Below are 20,470 nucleotides of genomic sequence, written 5' to 3' on the forward strand. Positions count from 1 at the left end.
AAGTTCAGGCCCCTCCCAAAATCAATCACCCAGGGAGGAGAGAAGAACCAGCCTCACCGAATATTTTAAACAGGAGACAAAAGTGACATTGCTTCATTATAAAATCCCCATGTGGTGTTTGTTCAAAGTAGCGACTACTTCAGGGCGAAAAGTGTGTATTTCCAGGGAGAATGAAGAACAGCTTTTTGGTCCTCAGCTTGGTTACTCTGTGTAAGTCTGTCTCTGCTTTTGAAACAGGATCTCGTGGATTCCCTGGAACCTCAGTCAAAGCTTCCCCTTTAAAAAGTCCAGTGTTAACGGTAATCTTCACTCTTTCCATTTTCCCATTACATAAGATATTCGGCAACTTGTACCCACTGATTTTCCTTCTTAGAAAAGTTGAATTAGCATCCATCGTTAGGCTTCTGCGATTTTTACAGTTAAGCTGCATGTGAACGGAATCCTACTGAATGAGTGCTCTGGTCTTCACAGATTTTAATGCAGTCTTACTTTATGTTTAGTTTATAGAAGCCGACTTAAGGCAGAAACTGGAGCATGCCAAAGAAATTACTGAAGAAGCAAAAGGAACCTTGAAAGAGTTCACCTCTCAGAGTGCACAAGTGGAGAAGTTTATTAATGACATTGCAACCTGGCTGACAAAACTAGAAGAATCGTTGATGAACTGTGCCCGAACTGAGACTTGTGAAGGATTGAAAAAAGTGAAGGTAAGTCATAAACTGTCACTAAGTGTTTACACTTCAATACTAATATTAATTCTCCTGTTTTTCAGTGACTATAATAAAAATGTAGCCTCTGTTCGCAATTACCCATGTTAACACCAAACCAACTAATTCATGATTATAGGAGACAGCAAAGCAAATAACAGATGGAGAACTGAATGCAGGTGGTAAGAAACCAAAGACAAATATTCTAAAAACAGAAAGCATGCATTGCTATAGGACCTACTCATAGGTTATACTTGTTAAGATATTTTTTTAATAAAAAGGTGGGAGCCTATAGAAGAACTGTTTGAATTTCTACACATTTTCAAACTTGAATGCCTAGTAGTTTTTCATCAGTTAATTACTTTTATTGGTCAGCATGACTGCTTTCATCCTGAGAGGGATATATTTTTTAAAAATGGTTGAGAAAACAACATATGTGTTCTGTGCTCTTTTAGCATATTTTCTTACTGTACTTGAGACTAAGGACATACACTTTTAAAATTAACTACTGGTGCTTTTGATGTGGCCTGTGATCCTGAAACAAAGCCCAAGTAGCCCGTGGAAGATGTGAACATAGGAGGGTGACTCCATTAATATAATAGCTTCTAATTGACTAACTAAACCCAAGATCCTGGGCTGAAATCCACAAAGACCTTTTCAATTTGCTTGAAATCCTAAACTAAGCCCAAATCCTAGCTACCTCTCAACAGTGTTCGCAGTTGTTCCCAAGGAGAACTGGACAAAATTCTGAAAGAATCAACACAAATCTATCACAAATACTCAAAAAAAAAAAAAAAAAAGTCCGACAAAAATATATACATTATTGAGTGGATTTCAACAACATAAATTTCCAAAAAACATTCCAGAGTGGAGTATATGGAATATTTCTCTTGAATGTGATGAATATCCTTCACGGCATATTTTTATTCTGTAGGAAATACAAAAAGAACTTCAAAGTCAGCAAAGCAACATCAGTTCCACCCAAGAAAATCTCAATAGCTTGTGCCGCAAGTACCATTCAGCGGAGCTGGAGAGCCTGGGCAGTGCGGTGACGGGGCTGATAAAGAGACACGAGGCTGTGAGCCAGTCCTGCTCCAAGACACAGGCCAGCCTTCAGGAGTCTCTGGAAGAACACTTCAATGGTGAGCTCTGACAGGTCTTAGCGTGAATAGTTTGTTTACAAGACACGGTCCAAACCAAATGCTGCCTAGAAACTGCCAGAAAACTTTCCACAAGAGTAGCGTTTTAAATTTGTGTGTGTGGTGAGATTTGAGCAATCAAATTGTTGTGGTTGGGCTCTCACCATACTCAGAATTCTTCCTTTTTCTCCTTAAGAGAGTAGGAGTCTGCCATCTTGAGGAATCTGAACTCCATCTGATTTTGTGTGTAGGGCTCATTTATGTGGAAAATGAGTCCCACCGCTATGATGAAGTGACACGGTAAACTTGGATCTTAGGAGAGGCTGTGAAATTCAGCCACGTAATTCAGGAAATTACTGGTCATGTGTCCCTGACTCGGCCTCCCACACAGTTGTGCCTCTGCTCTGGTGTGGATGTAAGATGCTCTAAGTCAGCGTGGTGGGCAGAGGAGATGATTCTTCCCTTTGCCATAGGAATGGCTTTAACGCCTCTAGAGCATTGCTCAATCTGACATAATCAGGCAATTACCTTTCTTTACCGAAATAAAGAAACACAATGGGAAATCAAACATGTCAGGAATACGAATTTCTTTTCAGTCTTATATCTGAGATAATTTCTCAATTCTACCATGAACAGTCATGATGATAGATCATACTGTATTATATTCTATATTATTATCGTTGTTGTTTTCTTTCTGGAATATGTTGTAAGGCAAGATGCAATGGGCTGAAGGCCAGAATTAATTCATTGTGGTCGTCCTGGAAGCTCTTTCAATGTTTTGGATGTATTTCTTACTTTCGTTACTTTCCAAAGAGTCTATGCAGGAATTTCAAGAGTGGTTTTCTGGAATAAAGGCAGCGGCAAAGGAGTCATCAGATAGAACTGGGGACAGCAAAGTTCTGGAGGCAAAGCTCCATGATCTTCAGGTATGCAAGCTGGCACTGCTTTTCCTTCTTCCCTCAACTGCACTCAAGTGCCTTCAAGTCAGACCTAAATCATCTATGTCCCCAAACCTTATTTTCTTCAAATTTTTCTTCTTCCCTAACAGAATGAGGTTTCTTGACTGAAAAGGAGATAGTTGATATATGAAAAGTAAGTTGAGAAAATGTTAGAATTTCAGAATTTCTAGATCCCTTTCCTCTCTTTTTTAGCCTGTTGATCATTCTTTGGAATTCATTCAGAACTAAACCTAATTTCAATTTTTATAGCAGTAAAAGCATAAATAATTGTATCTATTTTACATCATTATCATGAAGGAGTTTTAAGAAAAAAGACATGGCTTGTGTATTTTAATAACCTATCATCTAAATTTGGAGCTACGATATATTCAAATAAAAGCAATAGATATTATAGATTTTATAGGTGTTACAGACAATGAAAAATGTATAAATTCTGGTAAGAGAAGGCCATTGTGACGCAGAGGTAAGAATGATTGACAGGAGCCTAGGTTCAAATTGAGTTTTGGCCAGGTTTTTCAAGCGACTAATCTGAGCCAAGCACTGTGTTAAGTCTTGTAAAAATAATTTTAGAAAATTAATGAGGAACGTGAGGATTTTGTGGCCTAATGGGTGATGGCAATAATGTAGATAACTCATTAGCAGTCAGGGTAGGAAGAGCATTATAATACAGGAAGCGGTTTTGCAGGAGGCTTGCTGAATTCAGATGTGGAGTTGTCCCCTTTGAGGCTTGAGATGCAGTGGAATTCCACGAAGAAAAGTCTGAGTGACGATCGCAAATGCCACCGTGGAGCTCAGTGGAGAGGCGGGGCTAGCACAGCAGTCCTGGGCTTCTTTTGCTCTGTTGAAGCCATGCCCATGCATATGATCTTCCAAGGAAGAGGTGCATACCAAGAAAAGAAGGGATATGAAGACAGGGTTTTGTTCACAGGGGGTCAGACAAGGAGGAGGGGTGGCGACAGGTAACCAGTTAAAATATGTCACACTAACCATGTGAGGAGGTGGAGCCTGGACCAGGTTGGGATGGTGGGAAGGGGGAGAGACTGAGAACAGACCTTGATGAGAGCATCCTCCTTTCCAGCTCGATGTTGCTCGCAGTTGGTCCTCGGTGGTTCCAGTGACTGGCTGGCACCGTCCTCCATTCTGAGTCTTGATTATATCCAATTGTATACATCGTTCTCACTCCAGCCTTGTTAAAGGCCTTCTTCCTTTGGGCTCTGTTTTTCTTCTCTTGCTCCACTTTCTCAGGTCAGAATTGTAATTAATGCTCCCATGCAGCAGGGTCTTTGAATAATAACAAATATTTTCTATTACCTTTATTTCCCGAAACAGAACCTTTTGGACTCTGTCAGTGATGGGCAGAGCAAGCTTGATGCGGTGACTCAAGAAGGGCAAACTCTGTATGCACATTTGTCTAAACAAATTGTCAGTAGCATTCAGGAACAAATTACAAAGGCTAATGAAGAGTTTCAGGCATTTCTGAAACAATGCCTTAAAGACAAACAGGCTCTTCAAGACTGTGCTTTGGAACTTGGGAGGTAGGTTGTTTTGACAAGTGCAGATTTCATCATACACAGAATATATTTTCAGGATTTAAAGACCCATTGGGAATAAACAAAAAACATTTGAAACTGTGAGTTTAAATTATAATAAGTTTTGACCTTAAGTACATGTTCATACTAGGACAATAATCGATTGCTCAAATTCTGATGGCATCATTTGGCTTTATTTTCTATATAGAAAAAGAAAGGAATTATATTCACTAATAATTGTTAATGGCATCAATGCATGTATTTTTTTGTCTGTTTGGCTAACTCAAGATGTTAGAGTTTTGATACCCAGGTTTTAGATTACCCAAGTCCTTTCCTGTGTCTCCTTCTGCTGGGTTGGAATTACGGCAGAAAACACCTATTGTATTTCTCTGGATCAAGATTCCAGTCAGGAAGCTACGTCAACAGGGGTGAATATAAAATTAGAAAGAAAAAAAATTTTCTATTTCTAGGAAAAGAAAGATGTCAGTATAATCAAAATGCCTTTTTGGTTGGAGAGTAATGTGCCTGACTCTTGTCAAGGTTTCTTAGAGAATTTACGTTGTTTGCAAAACTTAAGAGCCCTAGAGCTCTTGTGCCACATTCAAATCCCCATAAGGTACAAAGACACAGAGATGACTTTCCCTTCTTTTCCCAGGGCTTCTACTGCCCCATTTATCCACTGGCCCCAATTCAGGGTCTTTGTAGTAAGACACAAACTTGAGTGCCCACTGACATGAGACTGTTATCTTGTTGGTAATTACCAGCTGTAATTACCAAGGAAATCAACTCAGCAAGATAAGGTGCTTCTTTTTTTTTTTTTGCTTGTATCTCAAGAGAAATGTCCAGAATTTGTCATTTTGTTACTGAAATAAGTGATAATTTAATTGGCTTATTGTCGAGTTTTCTTCTCTACTTGAAAATTCATGAGATCTTAATTGCCATAGACATTGTGACCTCAGATATTGGAATTTATTTACTATAAGGAGGATATTAAAATTTCCCTAAGGTGTGTTTGTTTTCTTTAGCTTTGAAGATCAACACAGAAAACTGAATTTTTGGATCCATGAAATGGATGAAAGATTAAGTACAGAAGACTTAGGAGAGAGTAAGCAACATATTCCTGAGAAGAAAAATGAAGTCCATAAAATTGAAATGTTTCTGGGAGAACTGCTGGCTGCAAGGTAGGGTGCAGAAGTGGAATAGATTCTTTCCCTACTAACAAGTGTTTGTTTGTCTGGTTGGTTGGGTATTTGGGTTGGTTGTTGGCTGGTTAGTTGGTTAGTTGGTGGTGGTTATGTTTCTAGCCCTGAATGTCTAGCATACAAATGATTGTGCAGTGTTTCTATGGCAGTGTGGTGATCTGGAGAGAGCATCGGGTTGGAGGTAAGGAGCTGGTCTCCATCCCAGTGACATCTCTCTTTGCTCAACAAATTGGACAGGCCACTCATTTCCTGTATTTCTTGATATTAGCTTTTAAGCATTGTGATAATAATGATAATAATAAAAAATATATTTTCCTCTCAGGGGTTATTATAAGGATATAAGGTGATTATAAAGATACCCTTCATTTACAGAAATAAATGAGACCCCCAATTTCCATATATTCTTCACACATCAGCCTCCAGCACCATTTCCAATCCACCCATCCTCGTAATATTCTTAGTAAAGCAAAAGGTGTATGGTCATGTAGTCTGGCTGTGCTAGAGGTTCATTTTCTCCACTGCAATATTTGTCTCCTTATTGCTTGCCAACTGAGCAAATGTTTCTGACTCCTTCTCGGGCAGAGTTCTCCGGCCTATGCTTTGGACTCCACCACTTTCATGGCTTTGCTCCCTCAATTTACACTCCACCCCTGGCATTTTCAGTTGCTTCGTTGGAACTCTTGCATTGGAAGATAGAACACTTTCCACTAGGGGAGGGCAGCTTGAGCCAAAACTCTTTAACTGTCTCACTGTCGTCTTACAGAGCAGATACACTTTGAGCAACAGAAGGCTGTTATCCAGCCTGCTTGATCAACCAAATCAGCAACCATGATCAACTGAGCAAAATTTGCCTAATTCAGATCATACTCATTCTGTTTCCTCTGAATCCTCTTTTTGGTCAAACATGCTAAGTATTCCTTGTCTTGAAAAAAACAAACATACAAACAAGTATACAAACAGAACCCATACTGACAGCTGTTGTTGGTGTGCTAGTTTGATGACTATTATAGAGTTTCCCTGGAATGTTTTGGTCCCAACTCTGTGAGCCTTTACCATGGGGTAAACACTTTGTTGATTTTGTTACTGAACTCAGGTTAGGCTTCTCATCACTCAAGAATCTGATACTGAGAGACAAGTGTTGGGTAAAAGGAAAGATGGCTTTATTGAGGAAGCTGGCAATCCTGGGGAGAAGGTGAACTCATGTCCCAAAGAACCAACTCCCCGTTGCCGATCAGAGGGCAAGAGCTTTTAAAGGAAAGCTTCAAGGGTGCGCAAACAGAGACTATGTGCAAAACAGTACAGTTAGCTTCTAGAATCATCTTGAAACTGATCATGCAGTAAGTAGTCTGGTCAGTGTCATATTGATTATTTTAAGCACAGTTAATTTTCAATGCCAGGGTCAGTTTGTTACAATTTCCTTGAGGCCAGTGTCTGGAATTGTGCAAGCCACATATTCAGTACTGCTCAAGATGGAGCAGCTTATGTCATGGCTACAGCCTGGTCATCATGCAGTTAGCTTTTTCCCTCTGGTGGAGGTTTTGGTATCTGCAGAACAACTCAGGAATGTGCATCAGACACTTATCTATCTTCAGGAAGGAACTAAAGATTCTGTGACTCTACTGTCCTAATCGTTAACTGTTTGAGCCTGCTCTTTTGTGACTCAAGGAGGCCTGGGAGACTACAGCTTTCCTATGAACAGAGAGACAGGGGACACAGAAGGGCTTTTTTTTTACCTGGGAGGGCCCCACAAGGTCCTGCTCAGTTTCAATTTTATAAACCCCAACCCAATGGTGAGTATCTCAAGGCCAGAGACCATCAGGTCTTTATCATCTTTATCTAGTATAGTGCCAACAATAGAAAATATTTGCTGAATTAACAGAATAATAACATTATTCTAACTATATAACTTTCTGAAAGTTACACTGAACTTTATTTACTTTTTAAATCTTGACTCTTGTTTAGGTACAGTATGACATGGCCAGACCTACTTCTCTCCTCCTTTCAAACATTTGAAATGACTTTGTATATTCTTCTTGAGCTATTACTCTCTGATATTCCAGACCAGATGCTAAGAGTCCTTAGGTGTATTTGCTCCCAGCTGCTTTATCTTTTTTTTTTAAATTTAATTAATTAATTAATTTATTTTTGGCTGCGTTGGGTCTTTTGTTGCTGCACGTGGGCTTTCTCTAGTTGCGGCGAGCGGGGGCTACTCTTCTTTGTGGTGCACGGTCTTCTCATTGCGGTGGCTTCTCTTGTTGTGGAGCATGGGCTCTAGGTGTGTGGGCTTCAGTAGTTGTGTCACGTGGGCTCAGTAGTTGTGGCTCACGGGCTCTAGAGCCCAGGCTCAGTAGTTGTGACACGCGGGCTCAGTTGCTCCACGGCATGTGGGATCTTCCCAGACCAGGGCTCGAACCTGTGTACCCTGCGTTGGCAGCCAGATTCTTAACCACTGCTCCACCAGGGAAGTCCCGCTCCCAGCTTCTTTAGACCTGGCTGCTTCTCCGGAAGATCCTAATGTGCCCTGCTGGTCTCCCAGCTTCTCCAGCTGAGTCATCTGACTTCTTTCACTTGCTTGCGACTTGCTCCTCCCAGTCCTTTGGATTTTTTTTGTCATAGTATTTTCCAGTACTTTGCATATCTTGGGTGGATGTCCTGTATTTTTAAAAAGAACACCAAACTTGAGAATCATTGAATTTTTATCATCCATTAAGCAATTCTCCTCATGGTAACAAGTGATGTCTGTCATCTTGAATTATTATTTAACTCACATCTTTGCTTAAGCCACCTTCATGTCTCACCTTCATGTCTCAAGGAGATTACAAGTAAAAGAGATGTATTTTAAAGAATATGTAATGTTGTATAAGTCTTATGTATCTCACAGAGGCCCATAGGATGCTCTTTACATAGTAGGAAAAAAAAAAAAAAGAGACAATGTAGGAGATGGGCTTCCTATTCTTTTTCTAGCCTTCACAACAGTTTGTTTTATGTCATCTGTACTCTCCCTTCTGGTATCCCAGGCATTTCCTGATAGATGTGCTGATTGGAATTCAGACATCCGTGAAACATGATGAAGCCTACCCAGCCACATATGATAATGTTTTCCCTTGACCTAATTAACATAACCCCAAACTGAGATGAGAAGAGTTCCCAAGATACAACAAAGGAACCCATAAGTATTCATAAGATGGCCTTTTGAAAGAAACATTTTTTTTTTGGCATTTTATCTCTGCCAAACATCGTGCTGGGTCCTGGGATATGAGATGAATGTAACAGCCTTGGCTTCTAGAAGGTGAAAGCTTTGTGGATTGAGACTGACAGAGCAAGACAGGCAGAGGGCACCCAGAAGAGGAGTCATCATGATGCTTCCTGGGGATGTGATAACTGCAGAGATTTGAAGGGCCAATTAGAGAAGAAGCAGAAGAGAGCCGAAGGGTTTTCACGAAGGAATAGTCTCCGTGTGTATACAACAGAGTGGCATGTCTGGGGAATTTCAGGGAGCTGTTTATGGTTAGAGCATTAGCTAGAAATGGAGAAAAGTTAGAGATCGGCTTGAAGAGGCAGGCCTGGGCCATTTCCTGAAGTGAATCCCTAACAATACAGTGGGCTGGCATCTGGGCATAGCACAGAGTGAATCAAACCCCGCCATGTGAACTGACTGCATTCAGAGAAACCAAGGGGAACGAGGTAGCCAGCCCTCTGAGGGTCCCCAGCACCCTCACTGAAAGGCATGTCAGCGATCAGCTCTTGTCACGTCACTGCTCTAATGTCAACGATCACTTGTCACTCCCCTGCGCTCCAGAATGTCAGCATCACATTTTTGTTTGTTTGTTTATTTTCTTTAGAGAGTCTCTTGACAAGCTTTCCCGGAGAGGGCAGCTTCTCAGTGAAGAAGGCCACGGCGCTGGGAAAGAAGCCCGCCTGTGCTCCCAGCTCCTCACTAACTATCAGAACTTACTCCGAATGACCAAGGAGAAACTCCGGAGCTGCCAGATGGCCTTGCAGGAGCACGAGGCCCTGGAGGAAGCGCTGCAGAGCATGTGGTCCTGCGTGAGAGACATGCAAGACAGACTGGCCTGTGCGGAGAGCACCGTGGGGAGCAAAGACGCCTTGGAGAGGCAGCTGTTACAAGTGCAGGTACGCGGCGCACCGGCCCGACACCGATGCCTTCGGAAGACTTTGAGTCGATTCACAGATATTTTAGTTGGGTCCTCGTTGGTCTGTGAGCCTCCACGTGAGGATTATGCGGGCAAAATGGAGAAACTGGGCAAAAAGGATTTGGAGGGATCATTTTTCTCTTTTGTAAAGGAATATTTTTGTTCAGATAGCTTTAAAATAATTTTTGAGGTTTTTTAGTAAACATTTAGCAAACATTATGGAAAACCTACTCTACTCTAAGCACTGTGCAAGTTGATAGGAATATAGAAACAAAAACTAGTCCTTGCTTTCTAGGAGTTCACAGTTAGTGGGAGACGCCAACCTGTAAATTGTTACTTGCCGTGCAGCCTGTATGTAGGGGCCATGACTGAAGTACAAAAGAGGCCACCAACCCAACCTGCAGTCAGCGAAGCTGACCTTGAAAAGCAGAAATGAGCCAGGCAATGAAAATGGGACTGTTAAGTTTTTGACAGGTGTGTCTTCATTTTCAAAATGACTTCTTTTTGCTCCGACGCAAAATTCAGTAAAGTTCCATTTCTAGGCTAGTGGCCTAAAGTTTTCTAAGAACTTAAATCGGAGTTCATCTCTGACTCCCAGACTCCCGGACATCTAATATTTAAGTAAGGTGTTACAGTGCAGTAGGGCACAGAGTTTGACGTTGTTGTTGTTTTTTCATATTAAGATGAGTAAGGTGTGCCCTACCTTGATTCTCACGGGAAACATAGCCGTTTTTTAAAACATCAGAAGGTTTTAGTAATCCTGCTGACAAGCGTTCATTCTTCCTTCATAGGATATTCTCCTGATGAAAGGTGAAGGGGAAGTTAAATTGAATATGGCCATTGGCAAAGGGGAACAGGCCTTGCGAAGTAGCAACGAGGAAGGTCAGAAGGTGATCCAGACTCAGCTACAGACGCTTAAAGATGTGTGGGCTGACATCGTGAGCTCCTCCGTCCGTGCTCAGAGGTACAGAGCCTGTTTTTAGTGTTTCTTTGCCTGACTCAAACCCAGTGGCTTAGTAAAATGACAGCGCAGCGCTGAGGGCATCCTGCAGGAGAGTTTCCAAGCATATTATTAGAGCTAGTTGTGTGCATGTCTGTCTTTGCCTAGATGGTATCTTCTGTAACTGCAAAGGCCAGTTTTGTTTGTTTGTTTACTTGCTTACCTTGTGTGTGTGCATGTGTGTGTGTAATATTTGTATCTCCCATAATACCTCTCATGGAATCGTACCTCCTTTCAATTTATCAAAGCAAGGATATGTGGTTTTTAACAACTTTAATAACTTTTTGCTTTTTAAGGGAAATTAAGTCATTGGCAACTATTGAGCTTACATATAAATCTTTGTCTCAACCGAAGTAATATCACTGACACTGGGGATATGGAGATATGGGGAGAGTATTTGATCACCCCGGCGATGGGGTGTCCTGGCATTTAGTGTGAGGCCAGGAGAGCCGACCTCCTGCCATGCGTGGACATCCTCACACAAATATCAGCCAGCTCACCCAACCCCACTGCACTAGACGCTGAGGAGAAAGTAGAGAAGATACGGATGTTACACCAGTTGTTGTTGTTGTTGTGTTATATCTGTGAGTGGAAGACTTTATCTTCCTCCCTCTTCTCAGAGTATCAACAAATAATCTGGCTGGCTTGTTGGACAAATGACTTTCAAAAGTCATACCAAAATACCAAAACCCATTCCAGGAACCACATTCTAAAGGTTATATGTTTGATCACTGAAGAAGTGTGTGCTCAATATGATCTTGATAAATAGATGAATAAAAGATTAAAGTTCATCACAAAACAAAACAACACTGCAGTTACTCACTGCAGTGCAAACAATGAACCATGGTTACAACTAAAATTTGGGGAATTGTGCTTTGTTTTGTTTCCTTTAAATATGGAGCGTAGGTGGTGACTCCCAAAGTCAGCAGGACTTGAATCTTCATCACAACTCATAATGGTCAGCAAAGAAAAAAATCAGATCCCATGATTCTGTTATTCTGTAGAGCAGACCGCTGGAGCGTGAACTAAACTTCCCAATGCTTGGCAATAGGACAAGTTCATAAAAGTGAATAGGACTACGGGTGAATATTTTCCTGATGCTAGAATAAAATGTTAAACACAAGAAGCAGATTCAAATCCTTGATTTCCCTCTTTCAGCAAGAAATTACATTTGGCAACTGCATTCTGAGCAGTAGCAGGGCTCAAATTATTGTGCTAAAATAATGAAACTGAACAAAGTAGGTTTTGCCCTCTAAGTGCTTAGAGGCTAGGGTAGGATACCTTCCAAAAATAAAAATGAAAAACTGACTCAGATTGTGTTACTGAAATGCTATGAGACTGTGGAAGAAGGCAGGGCTTGGGGTAGCTTCTGGAGAAGTGAGATTGATTTGCACTTTCTAGAAAATTCTTTGAGGAAGGAATAGGGCTTTAGGGCATTATGATGAGGTTTCTATTGATGTAAAAGGAACAATTTGAGCAAAAGGAACAATTTGGAAGTACATTCACCACAGATATAACTCCAGGATCATAGGATTATATGCAAGGGAGGGTGGGAGGGGTCACTGAAAGTGAGTTTAGAATAGTTTATAAAGCTAAATATTGGAAGTGTTTTAAAAATGCCAGTCTGGAGAGCCTTTTACTTGACTATCTGGAGAGCTATTTGCTTGACTCTTACGTGACTTTAGTGACTAAATTTCTTATATTATTAATGCACTGAACCTTCATTCCTTCACACATTCAACACAGGAGCCCTAAACACTGTGCATTATATCCTTAAGTGAAAAATCAATCTAATTATATTATTTACCCAGAAAGAATACCTTACATTTTTAACTCCTGTCACTAAATAGTCATCTGACTTTAATAAGATAAACTGAGTCCAAGAAAATAATTGATGTACATTAAATAAAATTTAACTGATGCCCCAGAGCTGATGTTTTATCAATGTAACACATGTATGTGTCTGTTCATTTAGACAACTAGCATTTGGAAGACAAATCCCCAGATGCATATGTGACTACAACATCTTCAAGTTTGACATAGATTTATTTTCATTTGAAGAAACTGTGTTGTGGGTCAGAGGAGTAATGTTTCTCCCTGCACTTAAAAGCAGTGTTTTCATCACTTATAATAAGCATTCAGTAAAACAGCTTACATGGCTGCAATGCCCTCGTGATTGGTTTTTAGTAGAGATGTTAAGATAACTTATTTTTATAACATGTGACATTAATTCTAGCACTTTAGAGTCTGTGATTAGCCAATGGGATGACTATCTAGAGAGGAAAAACCAGTTGGAGCAGTGGATGGAATCAGTGGATCAAAAGGTAGAACATCCCTTGCAACTGCAGCCTGGTCTGAAAGAGAAGTTTTCCCTTCTGGACCACTTTCAGTCCGTCGTGTCTGAGGCGGAAGATCACGCCGGAGTCCTGCAGCGACTCACTGCCAAGGCCAGGGAGCTCTACCAGAAGACTGAGAATGAGTCTTTCAAGGAAACGGCTCAAGAGGAACTGAAAACACAGTTTAATGATATAATGACCATTTCCAAGGTTAGTGCTTTATAGTGAAGAAAAAAACTTCAAGGTTCTGGTAAAGAATACACTATGGGTTGAATTATAGGAGAACTGGCTGCTCTGAAACTATGTGTATCTTTAGTGAACAGGTATTACATAAAGTGTCATTTCTCACCAATGAATGCTCATGAATTTTTCTCTTTCTGCAATTTTGGGATTATTTTTTATTCTTTGGTTTTTCATCTTTCTCCGCTTAGAATGTTAATCAACCCATTTCTTTTCTTTGTAAGATTGCCTGAGACTCAATTGTCAGTGTTTAGAGTTCTTTTTCTTTTGCTGCCACTTACATTTGTTGTATTAAAGCAAGTCTAGTTACCTCCCAGATTTCAATTATGTACCAAATATTTTGTTTATTTCTCATTTTAGTAAAAGCTGCATTTCCCTGTTCTCCAAGAAATAGCCTCCTTCATGTAGTATCAAGGTTTTCTCTCAGTTCTATCTCTGAATCATTACTTTCTTCCATGAGTTTTCTTTTGTATATTTGTGAGAATGTTAAAGAAAATAAGGGAGAAGTCTTTTTCCCCCCCTCTCTTGGTTTTCTTTTTGGGAACTATCTTTGTATTATTAATACTACAATTTTTAACATATGTGTTAGTTTATCTTAATTTTTATTTTGGTAGTGATTAAGAGCTATAACTTTTGAGTCAAAAAGACCTACATTTGAAATCTGGCTTTGACCCTCTTCTGGATGTATGACTTTGGGCATGTTACTTAACCTCTGTAACCTCTGGAGGTCCCTTCCTATAATATAGGGTTAATAATAGTATCTACATCATATGACTGTTGTAAGGATTAAATGAGCAAATGCATTTAAAGTGCTGAGCAGAATACTGTACACAAAGGCAACACAAATAATTGCCTGAATAACAAAAATAGTTATAATAATAATAATTAAGTGGATTATTAGTGAGGGATGTTAGTCAACATTCATTAAGCATAGATTTTTATTCTAAGCTAAACTAAAAAAATACCTAAAGGAGAATGGTTGCTTCTTCAGTGTCTTTCAGTCTAATTAAAATTAGATCTTTTCATTTAAAGATATTAAACATAGAGAAAGTTCAGGAATAAGAATGAAATCTTCTCAGATCATTAAGAGACCTGTTACCTTGTCTGAGTTCAGATTGTCAATAATTACTATTGTTAAAGTACTCTTTTCTTTGTCTACTAGGAGAAAATGAGGAAAGTAGAAGAGATTGTGAAAGATCATCTCATGTACTTAGATGCAGTCCAGGAATTCACTGATTGGCTGCATTCAGCAAAGGAAGACCTTCATCGGTGGTCGGATATGTCTGGAGATTCATCAGCCACCCAGAAAAAATTATCTAAAATTAAGGTCAGAAAATGGACAGATTTTTATAACTTCATTGTTTCATCGATTCTTGAGTATCACACACCTGTGATAAAGATTCTGTAGATAAGATTTTTTATTTAAAATGTTTTCTTCCTATTTTTCATTTGTTGGTATTTATTACCTTGCCCTTAAGCAAGAGAAAAAAGGGAATTTAAAACACTTTACACTTGTGAGGAAAATAGAACATTGTCTGTAGATGCTTCTGTATGCAAATGTGCTGATTGCTATAGCATCAAAGCCTAAGAAATATGCACCAGACTAGTGGGCTGACAAAACCAGATACTATTTTCTAGCACAGTGGAAGAAAAGTTTATGAAGTAAGTTGGTTAAACGCATTTGAATAATAACTGGGAAATGCCATTCACTTGTTTTATTCTGCTTTCCTAGCCAATAGCACAACAACATAATGGAAGACAGTACTTTAAAGGGCATTAAAACTATCACCTAGTTACTGCTTATAAGGGCAACTTAAAAAACCGAAATTCACATATCTGAGGGAGCTGGAACAAGTATATTTCTAGTTACTTGAGTATTAAATTGCAATCATTTCCCCTCTGTGGAAATAATAGATTTAATCTGAAAGCTAGGCAGTGATGAAATCCTCAGTTGTTTAGTTACAGATGAGGAAATGCTGGAATACGTAGTATAATTGTGATCAGGAATGTGACAGCTGGAAATCAGAACATAAAAATAATTGTTGATGATAACAGTAATAACTATATTTTGAGGATTTACTTTTAAATGTTTGGAGAGTATTATCTTATTTAAATCTTACAATGACCACATAGGTTTTAAATGAGATAATCACATAAAGCCACTTCTTAAATTCTTATTACCTGTGTGATTCCCTAGAATACTTTCATATATTCCTCACTAATATTTTGATTTACCCATCCATTCATTCATCCATCCATCTATCCATTTATTCAGCCAGGGTTGTGCAGTCCTCAAGGCACTTGCAGTGTAGGAGGGAATGATGATGCAAAAACTAATGTTTATAAAATAATACCTCAAATGTAACGATAGATCACAAGACTTTTCAAGTTCAAGCTCTAGAATCAGACCCTGACGCTGCATCTTGTCTCTGCTGCTTTTCTAGCTGTGTCTTTGGGCAAGCCACTTGATGTCCTCAAGCCTCTTTCTTTATTGGTAAAATAAGAATAACAGTAGTACCTGCTTCACAGAGTAGTTCTGAGGACTAAATTAGATCATGCGCATAAAGCATTTAGCAACATAGAACAAGATAAGAAAAGTGGATTTCGTAAATGAGTGATTTAATTGGCTATGGGGTGACGATGTGAGAAAAGTCAAAGGTGATGGTCAGGACTTTACCTAGAGTCAGCAGAGCTGTCTCCAGCTGAGGAAAACAAGTTCATGCAGAGGAGACGGGTTACAGAGGAGAGGTGTTCAGTGTGAACAGGTGCATTTGAACTGCCAGCTGGTGATGTCCAGGAGGTAGTTAAATGTTCAAGTCTGAATTTTAGATTAGGAAGCTGGATTGAAGACACAAGTTGGAATGATCAGCACACAGTTTGTAGTTGAAGCCACCAGAGTGAATGAAACCAAGACCTACGTATAAAGCAAACAGAATGATGCACACAGGACCAAAATCCAGGCATTATCAATATTTAAGGGGCCTCAGAGAAGAATTAGAAAGGGAGAGGGAGAAAAGAGGAGAAATAGTAATGAGAGGGGAAAGGACAGTGTGGTGCCACCAGGGCCTCTGGTGGAGGAGGTGGTCACTGTCACAGAAACATCAAGACGTGGCCATTAAGAGGAGGACTAATGACAGGACTTCCCTGGTGGTCCAGTGGTTAAGACTCCATGCTTCCACTGCAGGGGGCGTGGGTTCGATCCCTGGTTGGGGAACTAAGATTCCACATGCCACACTACCAAAAAAATAAAAAAATAAAACATAAATAAAATTAAAATAAAAGAGGAGGACTAATGAATGCCCCCTGGACTGGGCAGTTAGGCTGCTTGGCGATCACCAAGAGCCATTTCCACAGTCAGGTCAGGAGAGAAACTGGATGACATAGATTAGGGAGTGAAGAGTAGGGTGGAAGACAAGATAGCAAGGATGAACTCGTGTTTTGAGATGTCGATATAAGAAAAGCAAGGAAATTCTTTTACAAAGGCTGCTTTCTGGGGTGCCAAATGCTCTTTTTCTGAAATGCTTTTATACAATACTTCAAAAAATATAGGAAATGTGGGAGAAGGAGCTGGCAGGAAGAAATTGGGGTTTGGGAAGGAGAATGTACAGTCTGACAGAGGTTGTCTATCAAAGTCCAGGTCAGGCCTGAGTGTAGGCTGGTGTGTGGGTGAGGAGGAACCTTGGAGAAAGTTAGGTAGCGCCTCCTCTGTCCTTCAATGTCATCCCTCCTCACCCCCAGCAGTAACCAAGAACAGGCAACTTCAAAGCCAAACGTGTATATGTATGAGGGTGTGTTATGTGCATGTAATATGTTTTTACAGTTTAAATACAAGATCCGGAAATACATGAAAAAGTCATTTCAGAACACTTTTAAATGATGATATCCTTCTTCAAAATCTGGATGAGTGGAATTAGTGATTGCAAATATTGAAATATCCCGAGGTCATGCAAAGAAAACTGGGATAATGCCTTAGAGAGTATTTTGGGAAACTGATTTTTGATAGTAGATACCCTCCGAACTCACAGAGGAAATTCGAAATCACTCACAGAGGAAAATTATAAGTATTTAAATCCAATAGTTATACCTAGCTCTTTTCAAAAAGTTATTTTCTTCATCAAATCACTACTTACCACATGCACTGCTAAACAAAAAAGATTTTTAGCATCCTACTGCCGAGAAAAGGGTGATGAATGTGTATATAAATGCTAAATGTGTATAAGGATTTCATGAGATTGTACTTTGGACTACTATATAAATACTTTCAAATGATCTATACTAAAATGTGGCTCTCATATATACTTGTGAGAAGATATATTTATTTCAAGCTAGTCTAATGAAATGTGAACTATATTATATAGATTAGCTAAGATATAGCTGTGTTTAACATAACTTGTTAAACATGCTTCATACTTAATACCCCTATTTTTCCTATACTTGTTAATTTGTAATTGATTTTCTTCTGGAAGTTTTTTTTTCCTAATAATCATCTTTTCCTTCTATTTAATCCAGGAGCAAAGTCATAATTTTGTATTAATACTAACAAAATCCTGGCTTTAGCAATAAATATGTAAATATATAAACATCCACATAGATTCTGTAAAAGAATCTATTCTCAGAAAGAAATGCCACTATTTTACCTAATCAACAATTCATATTTTAATTTTATCCTGTTATCTTTTAGAGTATTTGTGTGCTTTAAGCCTAAAAGTTACAGTTAAACTGTTAAATTTCTAGTGAGGTTTTTTAAAAGTAAAAATAATGGTAATAAATGAATGCTGTCTAAAGGTTACTTTGAACTTTTGATTAAGTATGTCTGTGAATAATTTATTTTAGTTACTATAAAAATGTTAACGTACTGAAGTATTTGGAATCGAGTAGGGCTTATTCTTTTATTGTGATGGGTTAGCTTGATTCCTAGTGGAACGGAAGTGTGGTTTAAGCCACCATCTCGGGGAAGAAAATGGAAATGGGGTAGAGACATGAGCAGAGCACAGTTCTTTGCAATCCTTGTTCGCTTGTCTTGACCTCAACTTAGGGAAGAATAGGATTCACCCATTTACAGGAGCAATACACCACAGGCAAATATTTAAATCACTAACAAAATAGTTTCACATATTCAAACAACGCCTGATTTCAGGGTCCCTCTTTAGTCTGTTTCAGGATGTTGTGGCTTCCTCAACTCATTTGGCCACAAACCTTGGCACTCACAATGATAATCCTCTGCTATTATGACTTAGGAGAAGGGGGATGAATTGATTCCGGTTCCTTGTAGCACACTTGCTAAAACTTCCTAGCAGGACAGGGTCCCCCTCTGTACACATTTGGAAACTTGCAGCCCAAGTGACTCAGAGCCTCGTCGGTTGCCATGGTGATATTCCATTACAGGAGCTGTTGGATTCCAGAGAGATTGGTGCAAGTCGCCTAAGCAGAGTCGAGTCGCTGGCCCCTGCAGTGAAACAGAACACAACTGCCAGTGGCTGTGAGCTCTTGGACACGGAGATGCAGGCCCTGCGTGCAGACTGGAAGCAGTGGGAAGACAGCGTTTTCCAAACTCAGACTGGCTTGGAGAACCTGGTTAGCCAGATGGCCCTTTCGGAGCAGGAGTTCTCAGGCCAAGTGACTCAGCTGGAGCAGGCCCTGGGACAGTTCGGTGCCCTCCTGACAAGCTGGGCTCAGCAGTTAGCCCTCCTGGAAGGCAAGAACACAGATCAGGAGCTAGTGGAATGCTGGCAGAGGGGCTGGGTAAGTTGGCTTCCTGTTTTCTGCCTGTGGCTCTGCTCAAGTTTTTGTTTGCCGCTCCTTGTTGCTAAAAAATCCGTGCTAACTAAGAACATGCAACATTCAGACTTGGAAAAATAAGTGTTTACCTAATTAAATTTGTAAAGCTGATCTGTTTCCTTTTCTCATAAATCAAACCATTGTAAAAATACAGACATAAGGGAGAGGGAGTTTGTAGTTACCCTAAGAAGCATTTGTTGTAAGTGGAAATATTTTACTTTCATTCTTATGGTGTAAGAGTTTGTAATATTGTGTTCAGTCTGAAAAAATGGCCTATGGGTACAGGCATAGATAGACGGAGAGTCACAGCTGTTTTCCTGCCAGGGAATTATCTCTAACAATTAAATGATTGAATGTATAGCTTTGGAAGAAACGTTTGGTAGTCTCCTAAAGCACAACTAATAGTTTTCACCCTGATTAGCTGTCCTGTGTGTGGATTTGACAGCTGTGCTTGAATTAACCCGTTAACAGAACTCCTAGTGAGGCTCAGCAGTTGCCTTGTGGACTTATTTTTTTTAAACTAATAGCTGCTCTTTCAGAATGTGAGGAAGGGACACATAAAAGGAAGAGTGAAGAATGGGCAGAAGCCTGAAGTCTTCTTTCTTTTACTGTTAAATAGTATCACGGAAAGCCTTTCGATATCTGCAGTTTTATAGCGCTCTGAATCGTGGATGTCCTTAAAAGGAAGTTTAGTATAAACTTCTCTGTTTCTATTTATGTTATAATCTTTTCAAAATAGCTTCAGCCAGTATTGTAGTAAGTCATGTAGTATTTCCAACATTGTCTTGTTTTAATCAAGTATTTGAAATATAGCACACCACAAAATAAAACTTTATAATCATCTCTTCATACTATTTTATTTATAATGTTTCTAGGTTTTTTGTTTGTTTCTTTGTTTGTTTTTTCCTGATGGCTTTCCTATCCTTTAGGCTTAAGCCCTAGAATAAAGCACAGAAAGCAGTTCTGTAAAACAGGGACAAGGAAGTTGGTAATTGTCCCATGTGGTCAGTATTATTCACTCTGATATAAAAAAAATCAGTTATAATGTTTTTAGTTCTTTTTTGCTTCCCTTCCTTTCTCTTCCACTAGTATGAATGAAATTTTTAAAAAAGAAAGATTTGGTTGTGTTTAGGTTACGTTACTATTCTACCATGTTTTCATTGATACTATTAGTGAAAATAATAGGTGAAGCCTATAAAAAATGCACAGGATAATGCAAAAGTGAATATGGAATTTTAATTGTACTAGTAATTCAAAGCTGACAGTCCTCTGCTTAAATCTACTTCCAGATTTGGCTCCAAAGTTCATACTTTTGATAACAGTACTACATTGCCTCCCAATATTCAGATTTTCTTTTCTTTCTAATAATGCTATTTTGGAGATAACATTATGCTGTACATCTTATACAGTGCTGTGTGTCAATTATATC

General features: G+C 39.3%; 1 protein-coding gene across 9 annotated transcripts in view; it reads left to right on the forward strand.

The window, feature by feature from the left end:
* SYNE1 (spectrin repeat containing nuclear envelope protein 1) overlaps window positions 1-20,470 on the forward strand; it is a 442,116-nt gene that overhangs the window by 188,925 nt on the left and 232,721 nt on the right. For all 9 annotated transcript variants that reach the window (XM_082474323.1, XM_082474327.1, XM_082474328.1 and 6 more), the window contains 10 exons: window positions 501-704; window positions 1,639-1,846; window positions 2,657-2,769; window positions 4,132-4,337; window positions 5,357-5,512; window positions 9,376-9,667; window positions 10,479-10,651; window positions 12,924-13,233; window positions 14,426-14,590; window positions 18,649-19,005. In XM_082474323.1, the coding sequence (XP_082330449.1) occupies window positions 501-704; window positions 1,639-1,846; window positions 2,657-2,769; window positions 4,132-4,337; window positions 5,357-5,512; window positions 9,376-9,667; window positions 10,479-10,651; window positions 12,924-13,233; window positions 14,426-14,590; window positions 18,649-19,005 (2,184 nt within the window). The remainder of the gene's footprint in view (window positions 1-500; window positions 705-1,638; window positions 1,847-2,656; window positions 2,770-4,131; window positions 4,338-5,356; window positions 5,513-9,375; window positions 9,668-10,478; window positions 10,652-12,923; window positions 13,234-14,425; window positions 14,591-18,648; window positions 19,006-20,470) is intronic.

The sequence above is a fragment of the Balaenoptera physalus genome (genome assembly GCF_965194825.1).
Source record: "Balaenoptera physalus genome assembly, chromosome: 9".
NCBI lineage: Eukaryota > Metazoa > Chordata > Mammalia > Artiodactyla > Balaenopteridae > Balaenoptera > Balaenoptera physalus.